The sequence below is a fragment of the Sceloporus occidentalis genome, unplaced genomic scaffold (assembly GCF_023333645.1).
Source record: "Sceloporus occidentalis isolate IW3139 unplaced genomic scaffold, rSceOcc1.0.p SCAF_107, whole genome shotgun sequence".
Lineage (NCBI taxonomy): Eukaryota > Metazoa > Chordata > Lepidosauria > Squamata > Phrynosomatidae > Sceloporus > Sceloporus occidentalis.
In genome coordinates, this window is record NW_028317087.1 from 2,990,624 (window position 1) to 3,016,791 (window position 26,168).

General features: G+C 39.2%; 1 protein-coding gene across 1 annotated transcript in view; it reads right to left on the reverse strand.

The window, feature by feature from the left end:
- Positions 1-26,168, reverse strand: part of LOC149283271 (LIM and calponin homology domains-containing protein 1-like) — an 81,870-nt gene that overhangs the window by 11,086 nt on the left and 44,616 nt on the right. The window contains exons 6-21 of the mRNA XM_089497802.1: positions 25,197-25,392; positions 20,880-21,132; positions 19,044-19,292; positions 17,154-17,450; positions 16,341-16,604; positions 15,353-15,700; positions 14,659-14,994; positions 13,320-13,559; positions 11,386-11,421; positions 5,613-5,739; positions 4,451-4,608; positions 2,859-3,267; positions 2,321-2,524; positions 1,569-1,656; positions 1,292-1,413; positions 252-362 (exon numbers count right to left, since the gene is read on the reverse strand). Coding sequence (XP_089353928.1) covers positions 252-362; positions 1,292-1,413; positions 1,569-1,656; positions 2,321-2,524; positions 2,859-3,267; positions 4,451-4,608; positions 5,613-5,739; positions 11,386-11,421; positions 13,320-13,559; positions 14,659-14,994; positions 15,353-15,700; positions 16,341-16,604; positions 17,154-17,450; positions 19,044-19,292; positions 20,880-21,132; positions 25,197-25,392 — 3,438 coding nt within the window. The remainder of the gene's footprint in view (positions 1-251; positions 363-1,291; positions 1,414-1,568; positions 1,657-2,320; positions 2,525-2,858; positions 3,268-4,450; positions 4,609-5,612; positions 5,740-11,385; positions 11,422-13,319; positions 13,560-14,658; positions 14,995-15,352; positions 15,701-16,340; positions 16,605-17,153; positions 17,451-19,043; positions 19,293-20,879; positions 21,133-25,196; positions 25,393-26,168) is intronic.

The following is a 26,168-nucleotide window of genomic DNA, read 5'->3' on the forward strand; positions in this document are numbered from 1 at the left end:
ACACATTTTTTTAAGCAGGAAGTCAAAATGAACTCTACAGGTCTGTTATAGAGCTTTTACCACCTGATATTGCAGGTTCTTACATTATTATTACTATTATTGATTAATGTATTATTTATTTATAGATTTAAATGCTCTACAGAATGATGGCAAATTTTGTGTAAAGAATTTTGTTTTCTGGAACGTAAATCAATTTAAAAAAAACCCCCAAAAACAAATAGAGTCTTATGCTTTTAAATGACCCCGAATACGATTAACACACCGTAACGCTCTCTTTGGGAGGATTCTTGACCATCTTCATTAGTGTTCTTGAACGACGGAGACCCCTTTTCTTTCTGCTCACTGTCAGTGGAATCTACAGTCTAGAGAAGATAAAACCAAACAAAAAATGATGAGGGTCTAGTAAACAGCAATTCTGCCAAAGTAGCGGGTAATTGCGAGTGCAGTTCAACAACCCAAACCTACAGGTTTATACTCATCGACTGTAGACTATCCACAGAATGTTACAATTCTGTAATATAACCTTAATATATTAGGGTTATTGAAAGAGACCATCCGGCAAACTAAAGTTGGCCAAACCTTTGGTCATAAAAAAAGATCTGTAACTAGCCGGTAGCAAGTCTTATCTGACACACAGACACTGCCGCTGCGTACCTCCCAACGTTTCATGTGACCAAACAGGGACACTTATGTTTTACCTGACCGTCAAAAAACGGGGATCGGAGCCAGGCATTAAGCGTCTTAAGCATAACGCTGTATCAGCATCTAATTAATAAGATTTTGTGACTATGTAACTGTATGTCACAGAAGCACTTCTGGGGGGATTAAAATATTTTTGGCGTGGAATTTCTAGAGCAAAATGTGGATTTTTACACTGAAAATGAGAAGTCCCATCCAGGGGTAAAAATGCTGAAGTCATGGAAATGCAAATGCTGCATTGCTCTGGGGATTTGTTAAACAGGGATACAGAATCTTATATTACATTTTTTTATTATTATATATTATATTATGGACTGATATTTATGTTTCATCACCTCCATAGAGCTAAAAACATTACTTTGCATCCGCAAACTATTGCATGCAAATAGTGGACATAGGGGGTACTTGATGTGGTCGGTCTGACCTCGAACCTTATAAATTCACTTTTACCGGGTGCTGCAGTGTACACACACCAATGTGTTTTTGTGGGTTATTCATTTTCACAGCTTTCAGTTTGAATAAATAGATATAGCCAAGTATCATTTATGTGTAATCTCTATATTCAATGTATGAACATTAACTTAGCTTCTACCTTTCGCTGTCCTTCTGATTCCTTCCCATAAACAGAAGACTCCTTGGTAGGAGTGCATGGCGTAAACTCTAGGCTGGACACAGTAGAACCACGCAACATTAGGGTCACAGGCTGACTATTGCCTACATGGAAACCACACGGAACAAAATGAATCATTTACAATAATATTCACAAATACAAAGAATGCCTCAAAACATTGCTGAGAGGTGACATGACTAGAAAGTCTGCAGTAGCAGGAGAACAATGATACCATCACGTTGGAGAGCGACAAACCAACCTTCTGGGAACATCTGCACTGAGCTGATACACTCCGTCTTCGGAACAGAATTTTGTTCACCTGCATGGTTGATTCTTCCCGATAAATCCTAAACACAAAGTAAAGAAAACATTTAAAAAGAAACAGAGAATTTAGGGTAAATCAATATTTATTGAAGTTTTGTTTTTTAACGAAGGGAGAGGGGTACAGAAAGAAAAAAAAGGGGGGGGGGAAAGCGGCATGAGGATCCAATCGAGATACAAGAAAGAGCAACAATGCTCCCAGCAAGTGAATACAACATGAGCTGAATAGCAAGAAGTGCAAAACGTAGTTGATATAAAATATAACACATCTAGCCAGGACGGTCACAAGAGCATTCAACAGACGAAAACCTAGCGTCCTCGTCGAAACAGAGAATTTATGCCACATGTTGGTTGAGTTAAGACCATAAATCTAGCACTCAGATTGCCACCGGGTCACAAGCATGTTTCTGCCATAACTCGGACTCACACTGCATAGCAGTTATCAAAAGAAAAGAATAACAAGATGGGAATACATCGTGAGGCATATTCTGCAAGTATTGAAGCAATAGGACCTGCCGTAAAACATACATTAATCAGACCTTGGCCTCCTCTTAGATTCAGGAAAGCCCCCACACGCCAATCCCATAAATGTTTACATTCTCCCATAACAGAAAACGCTGCATACATTATAACTATACCAGATGCAGAAAAACACATTTATTTAAAGAGTGAATTTAACAGAACTCTTACTTCTAGCTCTTTGTTTGATTTCTGCATGTTGGGCCTTGTCAAATTGAGCTCAACGCAAGAAACATCCTTCTTAGTCTCTGTGCCAGTATCTACTCTGGCCTTGCCTTCAAACAGCTGAGATCGAGTCAGCGTGGGTGCGAACGATCGACCCTTATCTTCCACGCCATTAAATGTCTCTCCGTTTAGGTTAATCTTTCCATCTACCTAAAGAAGCCACAAAAACAGAATATTTAAAACGGGCTAACCCAAAAAAGATAAAATCTAGTCCAATAATAACAGGCACACGTGATTTCTACCAGACCCTGTATTTATTTGGTACTTTTTATTAAGTATTCTACACATAAGCATTAGGACGCTGCACTGAAAGGCACCAGTCATATTTTTGAATTATAATTGTATGATGTGTAATGTATGATGGAAGCTATAGTGCAACATAACAGAAAACTACGGCCAGGATCACCCAAAGCTTTCCTCCTTTGGAATTGGAAATAGAAGCAAACTATCAATTTTGAGCTTCCTCCCCAATGTGCCAGCTCACCTTGAACGTCTTGAGCACCTGCTGCGAGTTCTTCGGCTGAGAGTAAGGCTTGGGCGTCAGCATGGGCACGGCCTTGGAGATGACGCTTTTGACTGGAGATGATCGGCCTGGCCGAAACATGGAGTCAAGGTCATTGCTGGGGCAGATGGTGGCTTCTACAGTTGCTGTGTACTTTGGAGATGGCAGAGACTGTTGCCTCAGGTACTTCATAAGATTCGGGTCCTCTGACGAAGTTAATAAGCTCGGCTCTACAGAATGGCTTCTCTCCAGGATTTTTGGCATAACTAAGCGCTCTAGAACAGCTTCACTTATTGTAAACTTTTCGATATATTTCTGCAAAATTTTCTCTGCCTCCTCCTTGGATTTTGCATTTTTGTAAGCTTCATGCAGTTCCCGCTCTCGACGTTCTCTGTTTGAAAAGTTAAAAATATTTTTTTTTTTTGTGGCCTTTGAGGACGTTTCACAACCTCTTTATCCATTTTGTAAAAAATAAATAAAAAGTAAAATTTTTTGCATTTGCATAACTTTTGACACAGTTCTTGCTGCTTTGCATTAATTGCTCTATTTCAAACCAGAGCTGGACGTTGTGCTGTTAATGGTGGACGGAGCGATCCATGGACACACAACACCACAAGGTGATAAAATATACATGAGACAGGACGAACTGCAGTCTAAAGAGATACTCAAAAATATCAAGTGGTTTATTCCAGAGACCTTTATCAAGACAACCTACAATTCCTCACAGACAGGTACAAATACCCATGTGTCACCCAACTCCTTGTCTTGAGGACCTCCCCCCTCCATCCTATTGTTTATTATATTATATATAAATAGTACAGGGCCCTTTCATCCCATTGTGCACGATGTAGTAACATTACAGCTTATTGGAGTCCCAAATGAAATTCAGCCACCCTCTTGTTCATCTTGTATCAAGGAGCAACTGTATCCAGCATCAGTATCTAAAATGCCTTTGTGCGCAACAGTTGATTGGACCTGACCTCTCCCCAACGGGGGTACATGGTCTATGGCAATGGACCTCAATGATGAAAGCGGATGTTTTGCAGCAAGCAAGGGAATGAGGGAATGAGTTGAGGGAATGAGTTGAGGGAATGAGTTGAGGGAATGTACTCAGGGCCAAAGGTTGGCTGTTCGGACGGCTTTCAGAGGTGGCACTACAAAACAAACAGTGGCGGAAAACACTTACTGCATCATCCGCTTTCATGAAACGTCGATTTGAATGAATAAACCACTTGATATTTTTAAAAAATCCCATAAGTGCTCATCTCTTAAGACATTTGTATTTACCACGCTACAGCATCTGGGTATATAAAGACCATTCGACACAGATGAGTGCAGTAGATAAAGTTTTTGTGGATTTATATATGTACGTGTATATATATATCTATATATATATATATATATCTATATAGATATACACACACCGGTATATATATATATATATATATATATATATATATATATATATATATATATATATATATATATATATATATATATATATATATCGAGAGAGAAAGAGAGAGGGAGAGACACACATACACGCGTATGTGGGATATTAAAAAGCAACCTACTTTTCCTCCACTATTTCCTTGTATGTTTTAATACTTCTCCTTCTCTCGGTTAAGTCGTATTCTCCACTGAGTAACCTTTCCATCTTTTTCCGCTCTTGCTCTTTCTTTATCAGGTCTTGGGACGCACTCCTCCGGCGGGTCTTCCATTTGGCCAGGTCCTAAACAGACATACGCGCAAAAGGAAGAATAAACCCTTCAAACATGAAGCAAAACATAAATATTTTGCTTTAAGCAGGATATTTTTTTTCCAGGAATATCCCTCCACGTTTTTTCAGTAAAAACCTGCAAATCGCATATGTTAGAGTATAATATGCACACATGACTTCCACCCAATACTGAAGTCAGTACGGATCACAAATACACAGAAAACCATTAAGATACTACACTAACAGAAAGGCTTTAGCTATATTGTTGCCTTAAAGCAAAAGCATTATACAGTACGTATATTCTATAAACACGGAAGGCAGCGAGTCTCTCACACATGGCTTCCAATAGCTTTTGGGCATAATGATTGAGCCAGACTGTAGCCGAATGTAGAACATTGAATTTGGCAGAATTCCCAGACTCTTAATAGGAATTAGGGCTGTGTGTCCCATATCTGTGAAAAGGGTGAGGTGATGCATTAACCCATCGGACTTCCAGCATGAATTACTCTCATGCCATTGATGACTTCTTTCTGTAAAAGGTGCTAGCAGGAGGTTCACAGGGGTTGATTCAACCAGTTAAAAGGGGGGTATTGTTTGATACACATTAACCACACATACAATTTTATTATTAACAAAGGCTCCGTAGGAAAGAAAATAGTAATTGGAAACTTATTTAATTTGGTAGGCATACACAACAGAGGCAAAGAATAATGCACAAGTTAATAACAAAATAAAACATTTCTTGAATACACCACTTTAAATAACAGGTAAAATAACCATCCCACACAGATGAATATAACCGATAAGAGTGCAAAAATCATAATTTATACTCAAAGGATACAAAGTTGGCAATCTAAAGAACTATTCTGGCACAAAGTGGAAAGAGCGACGTAACAATTTACTCCACTTTTACACTATTACTGGTGCACAGATATTAATATTTCAAGACATTAAAATTCCAGAGATTAGCCGGTGTCTATTGCATGCCTAGTAGGCTAGTTTTTTACGCTACTCACATCCTGCCACGTATGATCTTCCTCTTTAAGCAGGTCATTGATGTTCTGCAGGTGTTCTTGGTGTGCCCGGCTGTGTGGCAGCATACGTGCCTCGTCTTCATACCTCATATCACACATGCTCATGCTCCTGCACAGTACACAAAATGCTCCATTAAAAGCAGAATTCATTTGAGCCAAGCGTACATGCATTCTGAAAAACCGTCACAAGGTGGCGGTACAGCACAAGAAAAAACAGAAGGGGGGGGCATCTTATTTTTAGGCATTATTTTATGTTATGGTGCATTTCTGAGGATTGCTGTCCTAGGCCGGATCCCAACCCTGTCATTTCCGAACACGAAGAGGGTCTCTTCATAATACAGAGACTGGGCCTGTACTGGGACCCCCATAGTGGAAATATTATAGAGCAGAGTCACATTGGGAAACAGGGCAGCCGGTTGTTAGTAACGTGGCACAGAATCTAAAGCTCTCCCCATGAATATTACACACAGGTAGCATTTGCGCTGAGATTTTTTGCAATGCCTCATTATAAAGAAATTCCACATTTGTAAGAAATAAAATACAACACGACTATACATACAAACAACATAAATGGATAATGAGATAATTAAGAAGTTCATTAGTTCAGCAGATAATTAATCATACTATTCAATTGACTGTAATCGGTTAGTACATGTTTTAGGCCACCTCATGCTCTAGAATGCCACAGATTTGTCTGTTGGAGGAACGGTCCATCTTATTTTCTCAGGTGAAGGACTGGTCCTTCTCCAAACTAATGTAATGAAACATGTGACCCCCTCCTCCTGCCTGCAGTAATAGCACAGTAGCCAAAAAGCCATGATTTTTTAAATACAGTTCTGGTGCAGAGACTTTAATGTGGAGCTATTACCATGGAAACCACTGAAATGCCCATATTTGGCAATTTGAACCAGACCTTTATAAACACCGATCATTGTGTATATAGATTGTAGTCAACATCCATAAATATATGGTGGCGCAAGTAATACATTTTCATCTTGTATACAGAAATCATCCACTTCTAGGTCACTTTGCAAGCCCAGCCGGACTGCATTAAAATGTTGGGGATTAAGGGTTTGCCACCGTTCTGTTTAAATGTCAGCCTTCTATACTGCCCCTTTTAAAACCTCCATCTAACGTTTAACAAGATTCTTTGATGTGTAAACGAGAAAGAACAGAACAACATGTGAGGAACGTATGGGATCACGCAGCTTTACAAAATAAGACAAACAACAAAAAAACACCCAAAATAATAGAATGTACTTCTATCAAGCATAGAAAAACAGAACACACAAGGGTATGGATGTTAACGGGTTTACCATTTACACAGCATATGCATTATTTTGTATCATTAAGTAACATGCAAAACATAACCATCATTATGGCGCAACCTAAAACTTCCCTGTTTGTCCTTAAACCACAGCTGGGTTTGGCAGATATGAGAAAATCACTCCCCAGAGCTTAATGCTCTTTCTATCTATATATTACCGCTTTGTAAGGCAGCACATAATGTATTTGTCTACGATGGAAATCCATTTTCACACCTGCACTGCAGCCGTGCTATAACACAAAGCTTTCCCCAGCAACAATTAACGAGACATGATTTTCAGCCCCAAAATTAGAAGTTTTAAAGAAAATTATTCTCAAGTGATCTGACCTTTTTACAGATCGAAAGACAAGACATATGCTCATCTTTATTTCTAACGTAACACAAAATACATCACAAGACGACTATTCAAATTAGCAGAGCAACAGACATCCTTCTTTACACAATCTGCCCTAATGAACATGGCATCAGTCCTTCTGGCATTGGAACGGTTAAATTGAATACAGAAGGAGTCTGCAGACCAGCAATATCACCATGCAAACATTTCACTTTATTTTATCCCAAAAACGGTAACGTTCCAGTTAGCTGCCATCAGGTGGCAATACGCACACCTGAGCAAATACTTTGCAGTCACGCAGAACGGCCATCGCGTGATGCTGGCGTGTAGATTTACGCTGGCAGGCGGAACAAACCGACCCCGTCTCTTCAGGATAAGCTCCGGTATTAAAGCGGCTGGATGACATCATGCAGTCTATATACCTTCCAGAGCGGGACCGAAACGATTAAGTATATAAATCACATAATTCACAGAAGGAAAAATCCATCTGCCATAAAAGATAAATAAAGGGGGTTTCTTAATTTTATTGCAGGGGATGTGCATTAAATCCCTCACCAGACAAATCCATGTCTGGTTGGCACCTATCCCAATGGGGCGAACTAATTTTAGTTTGATCAAATTCTATTTTTAAATTCACAATAAAAGTCACAATTACATTCACATAGGTAAGGTTAAGTAGCCGAAATACTTTCCAATGTCACCGCCAAGAAATGACTTACGGGATGGACAACTGTAACAGAAGGCTTGTTGTTCCCTCAGAAATCTCATGGCGCTGCCACAACCATATATAATATATATATATATATATATATATATATATATATTGTAAATGGGTTAAGCTGCATTAGTCCAGTAGACACGATGTGTGGTGATACCTTTTTTACTGGACTAACATAATATTTCAAAAAGACAAGCTTTCAAGAGTTATCCTCTCTTCATCAGGTCTGAAGCAATACTTATTGGAGAAGGGATAATGGTATGGGTATACCTGGGGAAATCCGGGTTTGGCCCAGAGAACTTTGGGAGAAGAGCTGCATCCTTCGGGTTGCTGGAGTGGGGCTTTGACACGCCCCACTCCCCACCAATTTCCCCTTTAAATGGGGATGTTTCCCACAATGTCAGTGGGGACACCCACCGCCGACGGCAGTAACGCTCACCAACATCACCAGGTAGTCCTGGCCATGTCCCACAAGGGTAGACTCCAGGCAGCCGGAGCCCACAAGTTCCCAGGTATGGGGTCGCTTTTATTAGGGATTTGGACCCTTACTTCTGGTGAAGGAAAGCCTTACTGCTTCAGCATACCAAGACAATTCAGACAATGCTGTTTCCAACTTTGTGGGAACAGTTTGGGGAAGGCCCTTTTTATACTAACATGACTGTGCCCCACTGCACAAAGCAAGGTCCATAAAGACATGGTTGGGTGAGTTTGGCGTGGAAGAACTTGGCCTCAACTCCATCAAATACCTTTGGGATGAACTGAAATGGAGATTGCCAGCATTTCCTTCTCATCCAACATCAGTGCCTGACCTCACAAATGCTCTACTGGATGAATGGGCAAAAATTCCCACAGAAACACCCACAATCTTGTGAAAAGCCTTCCCAGAAGAGTGGAAGTTGTTATAGCTGCAAAGGGGGTCCAACTACATATTAGTTATCATTACAGTCTCTGTTTGTATAACAGTGTGTCCCAATACTTTTGTCTATATATATATATATATATATTAGCACCCTTAAATATGAGCAAAGTGGGCTGGGAATAATTGTCTTTATTGTCTCAACGCACTGTGAAGAGGATGGTTCGAGTGGCCAAAAAATCACCAAGGATCACAGCTGGAGAATTGTTGTGTCTTGGGTCAGAAAGTCTCTTTGACATCACCTACATCACCACAAGTTGTTTGGAAGGGTTTCAAGAAAAAAGCCTCTACTCTTATCCAGAAACAAACTCAACCATCTTCAGTTTGCTAGACACTACTGGAACTTCAAATGGGATTGGGTTCGACGGTCAGATAAAAATCAAAATAGAGCTGTTTGGAGAAACACCAGAGGTGGGTTTGGCGCACTCTAACCCCATAGAAAACCTGTGAGAATCCACCAGCGTCAACCTCGAAATTTGAAGGATCTGGAGAGATTCTGTATGGAGGAATAGTCTCAGATCCCTTGTCATGTATTCTCCAACCTCATCAGACATATGTTATCATGCTAATACCTCCCTTTGCACAAAGTATTGACTAAAATGGATGCCAATAACTGTGCCACACGTATTTCAACATTTTTAAATATAAATCTGTGTTGTGTTTGATATTGTTTGCTATCCATGAGCGCAGAGCAATTTTGTGATTTTTTTTTTGAAGAAAATATCAAAGGGTTAAACAATACCCAACAGATCTTTACATCTATATACCTACTAGTAAATGTTTGCCTTAGTAACCATATGTGATATCTAATAGCAGCTGCCGAGTTTGGAGCCAGCTAATAAGCTAATACCCCAAAAATAGATATACTGCAAATTCTTACAACCTTTGGAACCTCGTAATGTAGAGGCCAGTTAGACGCAGCAGGGAGTATTGAAAATAAGCGTTTAAATGCAATACACTCAACTCAAATAACATTAAAGTATGCAAACCATGTCTATGTATATGTATATATATATATATATATATATATATATATATATATACACACTCATACATAGACATGGTTTGCATACTTTAATGTTATTTGAGTTGAGTGTATTGCATTTAAACGCTTATTTTCAATACTCCCTGCTGCGTCTAACTGGCCTCTACATTACGAGGTTCCAAAGGTTGTAAGAATTTGAAGAGTTTGATCTGAAGAGCTAAACCCCAGAAAACAAGTGTGTGTGTGTGTATGTGTATATTATATATATATATATATATATATACACATATACACATAGACATATGTATGTAGACATACACACACACACACACTTGTTTTCTGGGGTTTAGCTCTTCAGATCAGCGACATATGGTTTTAGAAACAAAGATGCTAGAACGTAATATGTTAATGTTTGTGGTCCAAATTTCACTCCTCCGCTGCTGACTTGATTAATACGCACTGAGCTCTTACTTTGTTCTGTACTCTGTTTTAAGCAGAGCTTTGTTATTTAGACCTTGGATTTAAACATCACACCCATTACTGAGGGATTCAGAAATGTTTATCCAATTCTTAGCAAGCAAAAAAAATGAGGCTGATTGCAACTAGTCTTACCTAGCCAAGGGTAACAAAGGTTCTAGTCCAATATGCAGTCAGTGGATGGACTATATGAATTAATTTGATGTTCTAGGTAAGGGACAATCTGTATTACACTGAGTGGTTACTGTGTTTTAGTAGATGCACTTATCTAGTTCTTAGCTGATAGCTGAATGTGGTCTTCTGCTGCCCATCTGCTTCTACATACAACACACACGGAGTACAAAGAGACCTTTCTCATCCACAGAGCTGCCCCTCACCAACTTATTTGTAACGGACCATTGTCTGTTAATGCTAGAAACTGAAGTGCATGAAAAGCCCAGGACGGCCTGCCATTTTTGAGACGCTTAAAACATATCTGTCACCAGCAATCACACCACGGTCAAACATCAATAGATCACACATGGTCGCACATCAACTCAACTGCTTGACATGCATTTTTTCCACCACTGGTTGCAAGCTAGACTATCCATTCTAGAATGTTTTCTGCAGCAGATTTGTCCCAACTCACTAATATTTTATTGGCATAAACTAGGATCCTTTCCATTGCATATAACAGTCTGAAAAGCTATCCACAAATGAAAACATTCAAATTTTTCTGCAATTCGGTATTTTCGCTCTCGCCATGCTTTGCATCGTGAAATTAGAAGACTGCAAAGAGCACAGAAGCAGAATTAGCACACAATAGGAGCACAATAGATTCTGAACTACAAATGAATTATTAGTCGCATGCGGAAACATCTTATTTTGTAAATAATGGGAAAAAAAATTGTAGTTTAGTATTCAGCCATTCCAGTACGTGCATTGGCTGCGTAGTGGCTGTTAATGTGTGATGGAAACATGCACTAGTATTTTAATTCCAGGCATAAGAAACAACTTACTCTGCGTCATCAGACACAGCAGGTCGTGGACTGAATCTATAAGAGCAAATGCAAAATTAGATTTACTTTGCAACAAATTATAAAAACAGCAACTATCTACAACAATGTTTCTAATGGCCTAATTTAGTGAAAACAGGGAGTGATCCGTATACCCCAAAATAGTTATTCTGATCAAAATAGCACAAAAATACACCAGCATTTATATTTGTTTTACTTGGCATAACCACTAGAAGAGGCTTTTTTTTTACTGACAGCTCATTATGTTAGATGTATTCGTTTAGAGCCAGCAGATTCCGTAGAGCTGTTACAATACAGACAATTTAAAACAACATCAACACATATGACAGAAGGAGAAGAGAGCTCTGCCCTAGAGAGCTTACAATCTATTAGGTAGTCGAAGGGGAAGTGAGTCAGTAGCAGGGGACTGTTTGGGCAAGTTGACTGTAGTGGAGAACTATGTTGATCTAGCAGGCAGTCATGGCCAACGGCCTCTTTAGCACCCTGGTCGGGGGTGTTAGGAGGGAAGGCCGGATGCTTCTTTGAATAGTTGGGTTTTTAGTGAGTGTTTAAAATCCGAGTAGGTAGTTGACAGAACAGGGTGGAGAAGTGGCATGGGTTAATATGGATTATGAGTGGGAAAAGGTAATGACTGCAGAAGAGAGATACAGGTTTTTGGGGGGGGGGGGGGTGAAGAGAGCATTTGAATACGAGAGCAGATATATTGGGGGTGCAGAGTTGTTAAGGGCTCCAAATGGGAGTTTGACTTTAATTCTGGAGGGTATAGAGAACAAATGGAGGTACTGGGGTGACAGATTGAGATATGTGGTAGAAATATTAGTCTGGCAGCAATGTTCAGGGTGGATTGTGAGTGGTGAAAGGTGAGGGGGAGCAGTTAGTAAGGAGTTGGAAGATGGGCTATCACAAGTCAACAGTGTGAAAGGCTGCAGAGAGTCCCAGATGTATAATCAGTGAGAAGTGACCTTTATTTTTTAGCAACGATGAGACTGTTAAAAGTTTTAGTGAGGGCATGGAGTTAGGAGGAACTGACTTAGATGATTTTTATAGCAGGTAAGAACCGGCCTATCTAGTCTGCCCACCTGGTCCTTGATCTGGTACCATAGTGAGAATAGCTTTACGTCTATCCCACATCTGTTATATATCCCCGCTATATCAGCCTCCAACACCCGCATTGGGAGAAAGTTTATGCCACTTTTTGGCACTCATCCCCACTGAGTGGTTTGTAAACCTTCCAGTACAGATAAAGTAAAATTATTCACATTATCCAAAATCAAATTATACTGCATTATACAGTACCCCAAGTCTAACGCTAATGTAAAATATTTGTGTGCTCGCTGATAACACATTTGCACTTCTGAACAGACCGTTCTAGACATCGACTGTTCTTTCAGCAAGTAGAACTTTTTCCCAATACTTGGCTTTCACTTTCAAAGCACAAACTCTTACTCTGGCAGCTCTTCAATAAACCTATCATCACCCAAACAAGTTTAGAAGATAAAGAAAATGGATCTTGAAACTTTTCAAGAAAGCTTGCCAATAAAATAACATATCACCAGGAGCAGGATATACATACAACATCCCAACCTAGCTTTTCCTTCTAATCCAGTTTTCAAATGTTGACAACCTGGTCCAAGCACTCCTTTGGAGCACACAAAGATAATTTATGGATATTAAAATATGCTAAATAAAAAAAATTATTCACATCATATAAACACTTGGACACCACACACGTTAGAGAAATAAAACACATGCATTCTGGCTAGCCAAATTAATTTGTCCAGGCATTATATTTTATTTAAGGATTGGTCAGTGACTAATGCTTATTCTCCTTGTATGGTCAAACCGGAGAATTAAGCCATGGTTAGAAATTGGAGCTTGGCTTGCAGCTTTACTGGAATTAACAGAATGCCTCTAACCTCAATACTTCCTGCTCATATTTTTCAACAGTTCCCTGCATCTGGGAATTAAGGTCCGCATTGAGGGGATTCACCGCACTATGGCTTTGAGCGGGGTCACAGGCTGGGTGGTGAGTCGGCTCGTCATTTAATTCAAAATGTCCGTCTGTGTGGTGGGGCTCTGATGGATGGTCAAACCTGTCAGCTTTGGTGGAAGCTTCCGTGTTATCTTTTGGCATTAGGGTGTCAGTTGGGATTGAGCTATGGAAGTAATTTCAGATACAGTGTTACAGCTTGTATGTTCAGTAAGACATATAAAAACAGAGGAGTATATACAAAAATAAAGGGGAAATTGATTTATAATACACTAGCTTACATTTACATATGACAGAAATAACAATTCACATCAATAAGAAGTATAGCGTTGCCGTAGAAAGAAAGATGATATACTTTAGCATTGCCAATTCAGGTAACGGATAGCAAGCTTTCAAGGTCTCTCTCTTCTTGGAAGCTTGCAATCTATTATACTTCATTCAGTCAATAAAGATAAAACCTACACCATTTTTTTTATTAATATAAAGCATATAAAAGCAATACTAATAGTACCAATTAGTACAAAGATTTACAAATTAAAGTGTCCGTCTGTAAAAACGGCAGCTCAGTACTGAGAAATATCCGAAATCATAAAAGCGGAATAGAAATAAAAATATTGGTTGCTTGAGTTATTGGCAAGTACAATTCGTAATATAAAATGGTCACACAAGATTAACCATTTTTTATTTCTGACCTTGTAGGTTTTTCTTCTTTTTTAGAGCAAATAAGTGTTTTGTCTTCTCTTTTCTGCCCAGAAAATGGAACTGGAAGAAAGTGACCGATTCCTACTCCAGTCTGCCTCTGAGTGACTGACAGTCTTCTGACCAGCATATCATCTTTTCCCAAGACAGGGGCGTTTGTATCCTTCTCCAAGGTGCAGACTTCTGGACTCTCATCTTTGGCAAGAGCTGGTAAGTTTGGATTTATCTGCAAGTTGTTCTCCAAAGAAGGCTTATGTTTAGAATCCCTGTTTTGCAGATTCAAACAGGTGTTGATTTTAAATTTTAAACAGTATCACAGGTTTTTCAACTCACACCATGCTTGTACTGGCAGTTCCTCCAGTGCTTTACGGAGACAACACATCCACAAAATATATATATTAGTATGGGCATCCTGCACATTTAGTCCCCCCCCCCCCCCCAAGTAACACTTAAACACACAAAAAGTTTTTTTTATTTTAGAGGAATATTAAATAGCACTACATATACATGCAGTCAAAGGTTAATGTTTGGACAACACTACAACAAGGAGCACACTAGTAGCTCACACTTGCTGGCTTTCATCTTGCAAAACTGTCTGTTTTTCTTCATTTCGTTCACCCTTTAGGCATTTCTCCTCACGATCCCGGTCGTGTAGGTGTTCATCATTGGAAACTGAAGACATCTGTCTGGGCCTGGTAAGCTTCTGAAAAGCACCCGTTCTCCTGGACAACATATCATCGCGCTGGGTGTCCAGGATCTGGCCCTCACCTCCTCTCTCAGGAGGCTCTGAAGACTGCGCCTTTACGCAAAGCTCAGACGACACCACCATTTGACTAAAAAGAAAGCATTTGTCACGGCGCTGAGATGTGTGGACAATAAGTAGCACTGTGTGGTAGAAAGACCTATGCCATATCCAGCACATGGTTTAGCTACTGATATACTTATCACTTGAATACCCTATACACGTTAACATGTTCTAGATATATTTATGTAATCACATATTTGTTCTTTTCTATAATTTTTACTAGAGTTTACTAAAACAGTCAACAGTAACCTGTGGTGGTTCTCAAAATATTGAGGTTTGTGTGTCTTAGTTACGTAATGCTTATTTATCCTTACCTATTATAAGGAAATCATAGATTTAATAAATTTAGATGTGTGATTTATCCACTTATATTTCGAGAATACCTAACCATTGTTTGTCAGCTTCTCTAGAAACCAGATTATATGGCAACCAGTGTTTAAATTTACCATATGTACCTTGGCACAGTCTTTATAGAAGCTCTAGCAATCATGTTCTCCAGGATTGAAGAGCTCTGAGCACTTGTCAAAGAGTCTTTCTTCACGTTTACTATTTCAGGCACCGGTCCATCTTTCACATCTGCTCCACTTTCCTGATCAGCACCAGCCTTAGCAATACAAAGCCTATCCCATCTCTGCTGGTCAATTTCTGTTACGGAGCCAAAGTGTACAAACTTCTGCTTGTTTCTAGCCCTTTTCTCTTGCAAAGACAACTTTCGTCGGCCAAAGTCATCATTAGTTGCTCTAGTGGCATCAATCTTGGGTATTTGATCATTTTCCCTGGGTTGTTTTGCTACTAGATGATCACTACGTTTAAGGAAAGAGGTATCAACATTTAAGGGCATGAACATTAGTTACACGGAAACGTCAGATCAAAAGTCTGCGCTTGTGGGCACCATAATTATAAAAAATTGTGAACTCTACCACTATAAAAAAAAACACATTACTCATAAAGGAAAGTGGGGTCAATACAAAAATAGTTCAATATAAATCGCTAGCTCACGTAAACAGTATTGTAAAGTTATACTGGATCACAACAAAGGAATTGAAATAATGAAAATGCATTGGACCATTTGCATTGTTATTATATTAAAGCTAAATCATATATACACACAGAGATTGCAAACGTGTAATAAGCACGGCTGCATTATGGAAAAAATAGTATAAGAAACCAATGAAAGGTTCCCACTGGTAAAACGTCAATGCTACCAACAATCTATTTATTGTGTATTGTGTATTAGTGTAGGCTCTACACTGGAAATTAGGGCACAGATGAGTTCTGCTAATTTCACAATTATAGATTTTATAAAATGAGTGCTAAGCAGGGACAGATATCCTTAGAAATAAAGATTTGCCTATGTTTTCTCCCCAATGTCCCTCTTTTCTAGGAGCTCAGACTGTTTGGTGGGTAAGGGTATCACGTTTTAACACACACACACACACACACCTATCTTCAGAAGACACCTTAAGCCTTTGCCAGGTTTCCATATCAGCCTTTGTAATTGTGGGCACAGCAAAAACTAATGGCTCCTTTTGCTGGGAAACTGCGCCCTGGGCTTTTCGCTTGGCCAGATCATCTCTCTGAATATCTGGGACTTTTCCTCTCTCATCCTCACTGTCAGATTCGGCGTTTCCAGGGTTTGGAACACAGTTTTCCTTTTGAGTAATGATTGGCTTTGCTGCCTTAGGTTCTTCTTGGTTTTCATGAGGGCTGCGTACATCGGAATTTAAATAATACACTAGTTACGCAATTCGTTCTCAATATGCTATTAATAAATAATAATAATGGAAAATACATGTTTATCTAGTTAAATTGTGTTGGACTGTGAATTTAAATGCGCCACAAGCGAAGCACAATCTCCACTGGCTTTGCAGAGAAAAACAGCATAAAAATACATGCAAAAGTTATTCGTATCTACGTTTGCTCTTTTATCTTTTGCAAAGTACTACTCGTTGAGTACTAGCTACCAAATGCACAGATATTGAGGATCTTTGAATCCCATGTGACTTTCAAAAATCACACTTAACTGCGATTACACATCACATTTTAAGCCTGCAGTGTCAACTAGTTAATTTTATGAGAAATACAGAAGTAATGCTATGCAGATATCAAAGCAGAAAACAAAATGTAGATCATTACAAACTAAAACATATCCTCGAGGATATAGTGTATTTCAATTTCTACTAAATATATTGACAGATGGCCTATCAAAGTTAAATAAAAAGGTAAAAAAAAAAAAAAAAAGATACAAATGCACACCTATTAATCACATGTTTTACAGGAGGAGGAGGAGGAGTGGGGCTTTTTGAAGGCTCCAGGCGAGGTTTCGTTTTGTTTAGGTATGATCCATGTATATACTGATTAAACGGCGTGCTTGTCTTTGGCTGGTTCATCTTGGCTCTCCTAGTGGCCAGGTCATCTCTCTCTAGATCCGGTACTCGGCAATCTTCTTCCTCCTCTTCCGATTCATCATCTGCGCGATCGTTGCCCACCAGGAATGCATTGTCTTTTCGGAGAACAATGTCTGGTTCGCCATCATCTGCAGCTTGCTTTTCACTAACACAGTTATAGGGACATTAAGCAGCGATTCCTTTTAACCAGTACCCATCAAACGCAAGCGTAACTGGCACGTGCTGCGTATTAGTGGTTAGGGATAAACATTTACAAACCATTGTTAGGCCGGCACTTCCATGCCAATGGATATGGCTTTTCTTACCTTTTTACCATATACCGGTATCACTATACACCGATAAATGAACATGATAGAACATTTAGTATGTAGGCTGGTAAAAAGTTACAAGAACAAGTTTGGATGAAACAAGTGTGGCAAACATAATGGCACAGCTGGCCAGTTCATTTAGTTTCAAATCATTTACTTTGAGAGTCCACTGTATTGATTTGTGGTTTGTACAAGAAAGCACTTCGCTAACAAACAATAAACACAACCATTTATCTCATGCCAAGGTACACACATGGTACTATTAAATGTGACAGAAATAATATGAAAGACACTCCAAGGCAAATAATAAAAACGCATAGAAACAGCATAAAGCACAGCAAGTTCATTTAGATATAAAAGTTTAGGGTTCACTGAAACGTTTAGACACAGATCTCTTTTTCTCATGCGTTTTCCCACCACAGCTCTCACTGTTGCGAATCTGACTTGTTACCATTAAATACTTCGCCACCCAGCCATCTAGTAAACATCCAGAACATTAAAAGAAGGGAAGGAGATTAACCTACTCGCAGGGGAGGGCTGGCAGCCTCAGGCCTGGGGGGCAAGTCAAGTGAAGTGGCTCCGCCCCCTCGCACTCACCTTTCACCCCTCACGCTGCTCCCATCACTATGCGGCCGTCAGACTGCTGGAAAACTGATCTAAACGGCCGCTGGGTGCTGATGCCACCGGCCGGAGCTACTTTAATCCTTTTTTTTTTTTTTTTTTATTTAATATGCCGGATCGGCTTGCCATATTAAAAATAAATAAAGTATTAAAGTAGCGCCGGCCGGCAGCATCAGCACCCAGCAGCCATTTAGATTAGACTTCCAACAATCTGATGAAAGACTGACAAATTCTATTTGACAGCACGATTCTTCAACAGAATTACTTTGCAACCTTAAATGTTATTTATTATTGGGGGTTACAAATAAAAACTGTACAGCGGTCTTACCGCCATAACTAATAGAATGGTCCCACTGACTGGACCTTTCAATTAACTGCAATGGTAATAAGACCACTTTTCAAACATTGCAGCAGAAGCGGTCTTGGCGTGAACATCTCCTTCCCTTCCTTTATCATTCTAGACACGCACAAGGATTCTACGCGTCCACCAGGCAATCTGGCTTGGTGAGTTAAGACCAGGATGTGGCTTTGACCAGCTAGACCACTTGGCATGGTTCTCCAGTATTCCATTATTGGTGCGAAATTAGTGATGCGAATCACACTTTAAAAATATATAAATCCACATGCTACATTTTTGTGCCACTAAACCTAATCCAGACAAATGCAGAGTTGAGACCTTTCCACAAGATGCCATTAATTATACATTTTAAAGTCAGGAATTCATTTTAATTTGCATGCTTCCTGCACAGAGACTGGGCCCATGCCAAAGCAAACAGCAATCCTTCCACTGGCATTCCCACACAGCTGACCTGCCATAACGCCTTGTTGCAGGCAGGACTTTGATGCCAGCTTGCTTGAGGCTTTTTAATTTCTCAGCCTCTCCTAACACCTTAGGAATAGCGGTTTTCTCCATCGCATCCTCTTCTTGCTGACCGAGATGAACCTGTAGTGTTTCTGTTTTTCCAGAAGGTCGTTTAGGGGAAGAAGCAAGTTTGGTTCCATCATCCTTGGACTGCGTATCATTTTGTTCTTCCTCGATTGTCTCAGGGTGATTCTGGCTATTAGGTCATGCAATATTATTAAAATACATAAAACTTACAAAGACACCAAACATACGCTACCCAACAGACCAATTCTTTTGGTGTGAGAACAGACCTGTTACAATCGGGTTACTTACAAAACAGAATCCACAAAACGGAACCATCGAGTGTAAAGCTTCCCCAAACTAAAAAACTCTGGAGAAACCTACTTAATCACTCACCAAGCAAATCTTTACCGAATTCCCTAAGAAAACCATTTGGACCAAACTAAGTACGAGACGTCAGTGAACATAGAATACGAGATGAGCCAAGTTCTTTCAAGGTCTTCTGAAGATATAGACAAATCATACACAGTTTTTGACAAATCCTCTTAACCGACAGACACACCAAGTATAACACACACACACATTTAATATCCCAAACACCATATTCTTAATAATTTAACGATCCAAGAAAAAGATTCGGTTAGCAACTTGATGTTTTTCTTAAAGGATCCCTTTTTCATTCCAGTTAAAGCTGACAAAACTTTACAGTGTGATAGATTACCTGATCTTTCACTTTATACAGAATGTTCTGTCTTAACATAACTTGTTTTGAAAGAGTTAGTAGAAAAGAAGAAGTGACCTGCTAAATTTGTAGCAGGATGATAGCAACTATAATATGCAACATCGGAGAAAATTCAGGCTTTTTTCCTGTGAGGCAAAACATACTTTACCAATAATAATATATCACTGTTCTGGTTATGATTATTTCCCTTTTGTGGCATACTGAATACTTGAAAAGCATGTTATTGACTGAATAACGTAGCTACCTACATTTATATCTAAAAGTACCTTATTATCAATCTGTACATCCACCACACTGTGATGGCAACATCCTTTAAAGATAAACAGTTAATAACATTTAGAAACCCCACTCGAACTGTACAATGTTTTTTGCTCGTGAAACATCAAGAATTGAGACAGCCACACTGTGACGTACCTGCCTATTGTGAATATGATGACTGATCTGATCACCACGACCTGGCTCCAGGTGCTATACTTTGAGGGCAAAGACTCTAAGCATTAGGGGTATACGCCAATTAAAGCTCCCTCTGATGACTATAGAAATCTCACAGTTTCTGTATACTGTGTAATTTTTGTTAATTTTCTGGATCACACAAGTGAAGGCTGTCAGAACTTGGTAGAAGTCAGAAACGTAAATACAGGGTTGGCAGTGCAGTATGCCATTATATGAGAAAACAATCACTTTCACACTGGATTTTATATTGGGTTCAGATGGAGGATTTCAACACCTGTTGTGTTATTTTTGTAAAATCTAGAATTGCTTCACAATTTCCACAGTATTCTTTCATTTTTAAGTATATATACAGACGAAATTGCTGTCTAAATTACATTACAAATTACACAAAATAACTATAAAAATGCTGCTTTTCTATCACTTCGATCCACGTTAGAGTAAATTATAATTTCAGTGCAGAAATATTAGTCTCATCAATGAATTTTCTGTATACAAATACATAAGACAAATGTAATGCCCACAAATGACCAAAGCCTAAAGCTCTCGAGTTGAACGTGTGCATTAAAGAAGCATAGAAGCAATTACCTAAAGGGACGTTCTCCTCCCGAAGGAGATGTGGCGGTGCTCCAGCTTTTCCTGTAGTCCTCTCGTTCTGCTTTCTTCTTTCGCAGTGGTGCTGGGATGTAGGCTGTCTGGTTGCTTTTGTTGGGGAGGTATTGGTTAAAAGGCACACAAGCTCTGCTCTCACCAATGGACACCCGCCTGGCAGACATGTCATCTTTTCTCACGTCTGGAAACCTTCTGTGTGGCAAGTCAGACTCCGAGTCACTCCCTCTTCCTATAAAAATACATTTTGTTAGCATAAATCTCTATGAATGGATTCTAAAAAGTAGAGCGTCTTAAATTTCTATCCCCGATAGACAAGATTCTGCAGCCATGTTTAAATGGGCTTCGTTGAGGACCCTGCCAGCTTTAATCATGGCCTGATTACTTACTCAACAGCTTCTCCCCGACTTCAGTAACAAAGCATCATCAGGAGCAATGCCTCTGGTGCTCTCTAGATGTACTCTGTATCTAGTGATTAGAACCAGTGCTATCTGTGCTCTGTCCATGCCACTGGCACACTAGCCTACACGACGGGCTAATGTGCTTTTGGAAGGAAGACGGAGGGGCTTAGCGGCATAGAACACAGGAAGCATCTGAAGAATGCTTTAATAGAGAACAGTGTAAGAAATGTCAGGACTGCTCCTTAAACACATCTTTTTCATAAAAGACTACAGTACTTTCTATTTTGTTCATTATGTATAAACCTCAACATTATAACCCAGCACTTGTGGCTAAAACAGATTTAGTACAAAACCACTTAATCTCACTTTGTATCCCTTTTGGGTAGTCTGGGAACTTTTCCTGCCAAGCTTCAATCCTCCATCTTCTAATATAGACCCAATTTTTATTTCATCTGCTTACTCTGTTTTTGTTTGAACAGCATGAGGTTTTCTTCTTTATTGCATTCCTCTTTCACTTTGGCCACAGCTGCTTTAATAATGATATTCCGATTGAGTATATAAATGTTTGGAAAGCGTGATCACAGTTAATACTTTAGACTTTTATCCCATATCTTGGAGTTGGAAGTGTTACAGTACAGTGTTGTGGATTAATATAAATGAAACCACACACTGGATTCACAACAGCAAAAAAAATCCATGGAAGGCTCTGAATTGTAATAATGTGTGCCCCCCCCTGTGACGATGCACTATATGTGGATAAGGCTATATAAACGGGCGGTGTTTGTGTTAACTCCTGATTTTACACTATTCTTGGAAAATAAAAAATCTGAGCAGTTAGAGTAAAGAGAGTAGCAAGATGTCTCATTTAACATTGTATGTAGTCGGTATATAAAAGGTGTGAGATAAAATGCAACATCTGTGCAGTAGCGTGCTTTAAGGGGAGCAGGGGGGAGAAACCGCCCCGGGTGACTCATCAGGGGGTGCTCGGTGGCCCGACGCATTGAGCAAGGAAACTTTTCCTCCCCAGGTTCCTGCCAGAGTTGGCACAGGCAGGCAGTTTTAGGGGCAGCGGCCACTGAAGGGGCAGAGGCCTACCAGGTCAATGTCTGGTTCGGTATATAGTGAAGAGAGTTACGCTGTACCACCATCAATGTCTGGCTCAGTATATAATGATGGAAGTTATCCTGTACCATATCTGTTCAGTAAATGTTAAACGTATTTAATTTAAAAGTTAATTTATTTTTTCTATTTTTTTCCAGTTGACATATGGTTTACAAATTTGTGAAATACATTTATTTTTTTTTGGGGGGGGGGGTGCCACATACAGGATCCACCCCAGTTGCCAAATACTAGCAGGTACACCCCTGCTTTTGTGGACTAATTGTAACAATTACATCCAAAGAATTATTAAGTTTAACACATTTTGCACCTCCTTAAACAGCTGTCAATATTTCAGACCTTTTTTTTCCAGGAATTTGTATATACTTGATATATATCCTTTTTACTCGGTCCTTGCTTTGTACTTGTTTAGGAGTGCTGATAGCAACCTTCCTCTAACACATTTGTCATGTTTCATTTTTAAGGCACTAATTTTCTTACTCAAGATGTGCAGTCTTAGTGTTTAACACCTTTGGCTAAAATATGTTTGGTTGTAAGTACATACCGTGCATTGTGGCAAACGGCAGAACCTGCGGTCGGCAAAACTTGCTTACAGTAGTATGGATACGGTGTGGATTTGGCCCCTCGCATAGTGATTTTCCTTTCATTTTAAAACAAAGGCAATTTCCGGTATATTTAAGTTTTGCAATAAGCATAAACAAAAGTGCCGACCTGTATATATTTGTCCCGGGACAAACGTATCTCAGTTTTTCTAGAGCTGCAGCTGAAAAGGCAGTCAAGGTGAAAATTCTTTATACTCTCACTCAGGGTCACTCGGAATCCTCATCTAAAACAGTTTATACCCCAAATGTTGTTTACAAAGACATTTCTGATATGCAATAATTATCATCCCATCCATTGTGTCCGCCGTACAGTGGGCTTTAATATTTAGTATTTAAATACATCAATGGTTGCACTTCCAACCTGCTTTTTCCATGATGAATGATTATACAAACTATGAGAGAGTAAGAACACACACATGTAAAGTATGACTTCAATATGAAGTGTCCTTATTTGAACAATAATATGAGGGGAAAAAGCACTAAACTAAATACTTCTGCACACTACAAGAAAAAAACATTGAGACTTTTTTTTTTTTTTTTTTTTAAATACTAAAGAAACCAGACAAAATACAACCTCTCCTCCTGTCAATCATAGCATTTACTGGCTCACACGATCCTTTTCCTCTCCAAAAAACAAAATGTTTTTTTGTCTGCAATCAAATTTAGTTTTCCTAAATAATAAAGACTAAAGTGTTTTATTAAAATGCTTTTAATAGAAAAGTTTTTAATAAAAAAAGTATCTCACATATGGGTTACCAATTAGATCATTTTGAAAGAAAGAAAAAACACTACGGAGCAGGACTTTCCAGCTGGATGCCCACCATTTTGATGCAGGCCATGTGAACTTCACAATGTATTTATTCTGAGGTATAATGCCCCCTGGGCAGCTGCTCAGACCCTATAGTTGCCAAGTTTAGCCACTCCTTTGGTGCCCTGTTGTGCATACGCACATGGTCAGGATGCTTCTCGAAGGAGGAAGGATTGCAGGAACAGGGTGGGCTAGTAGCTGCAGGTACGACTGGACATATGGGTGCCCACTAGAGAAGTTTTGTCCAGGACCCAGTTATTATTAAAGATAGCTCTGGTTACACCACTGGTGTCCTTGAGGCAGGATCGATGGTTTGTCTATGGAACGATGTTCTGTAAGCTGCCATTTTATGGCAATTTGTGTGTCTAGCACAATATATGTCCAATTACCATAATGTTTATGCGTTTTAGACTATAGTCTTAAAACGGAATATTAAAACACACACACACAAGGTATGGAAGGTTAAACAGATTGTTACTCTTTATGTCTAGAATAATCATCCGTATTTAAATTCATGTTTACATTGTCGGCAGTTCTTTAATAATTGCTTGTGTGTAAAGTATGATTGCATTCGCCAGGACGAAAAGGCCCAGAGATTGTTTAATTGATCTGGGAACCATCCAGGTTTAAAATCATTTCCCTTTCTGCATGGATCATGTTTCTGGATGCCTCTGCTGGCTTAAAATACATATTTTTTAACAATATATTAATAACATGGGAAATTTCAGCACCACATGCCTGATTAAAGACTGCAAGAGCATCTTATCATTCAGCTGAACAGGGCTGGACAAATTAAACTTCCAAACTGAACCACAAGGAGAAGATTCCAAGACGCAGGCAGCCAAAACTCACATAAGATTGGCACCTACATAAAATGGCATTGGTTTACGGAAGTGTTTAAAAGAGCAGAGACCATTGAAACCGCCCCAAACTATATTTACAGGAGAGAGAGAATGCAGAGCGCAGAAGAGGAAATTGAGGAAAAGGGGATAATTCGAATTTACGAACCATGCATGGTAACAGTTGTGTTTCTGCAACCATGTAGCACACATTATACTGTATACCAGGTGTTACCAGTTAAAGAGGGGCACATGGCCACCATAACCTGAAAGTGTTTGAATGTAGAAAATGTTATGAGATCATTATACAGATCAGATGGAAAAAGTGGTAACAATTTGTTGGCTCTGTCCATTGTTTAAAAAGCTGTAGAATGACTTGAAGAGATAGAGCCAACATATTTAACCATTTCTTTTATACAGCTATTTTCTTTCAAAGTGTAAGTAGTATTTTTATGCACATAAGGAAGCATAATATTCTCCAAAATTCTGCCGTAAGTAAATATATGTAACTGTAAATCACTTCTTACCATCGCTGCTTCCTCTGAGCACTACATCTGGAGATGGAGTCTGCTGTGAGCGTGAACCGAAGGAGTCCAGGCTGTCGAAAGAATCATCTCTGCCATGTCGTGGAGGAGAGAGGGAATCGCTTCTCTCCGAATCCCAGCAGTCTATGTAACCACTATCCCGGATACTGCGCTTTGGGCTCTCAAGATCTTCGTTTTCCTGAAGGGTTAAATAAATAATATGGATATGCTATTTCTTTAGATATATAAATATATATAGCAAAATACATTGCCAAAAATAAAACTAAGTACCACTTCATCAAGAGATTCACCAGCATTCCAATTTATTACAGATTCTGTGCGTTCACTTGGTGTGCTCACAGAGAGCTATTCATTGAAGAACACCCTGCTCGTTAGCCTAAGAGCTCTCAATAAGAAACCGGAATTTTCAATAGTTGCAAACCTGCCAGGACCCCCTTCACATTTCTTCCTTCTACCAAACAGCGGAAAAGCAGAAACTCCTTTATTAAAAATAAACACTGGGAAGTAGTCGCTCTCCAGGTACACATTACGGGGCTCAAAGTCAATAGACCCTATACACTGGCTCTTGTGAAACATTCACAGTTCTACCTCCTGCGAGTGGGTAGGAGCCTCAGGAAAAACAAGAATATGGTTCTATTCAAGTAGTTTGGAAATTTGTAATACTTGGTTTCCTAAATACTCCTATCATATGAGATAAATTAGGACACAAAATAGTAAGGTATCAATTAGAGAAAAATAATAAAAGGAAATCAGACTATTTTAATAACAAGTTGGACACACAGACTGTTAAATAAATATTCCTGTGATTATCAGGAATCTGTGTGAGGATAACAAACCCACCTCGGAAGGCCTGTCACCTTCACACAACATTATTTAATTCCCAAGCGCTTACATAAATGACCCGTTTGGAAATGCTTTGTTTCCCATAGCATTAATAGTTTATGAGTTAATTTT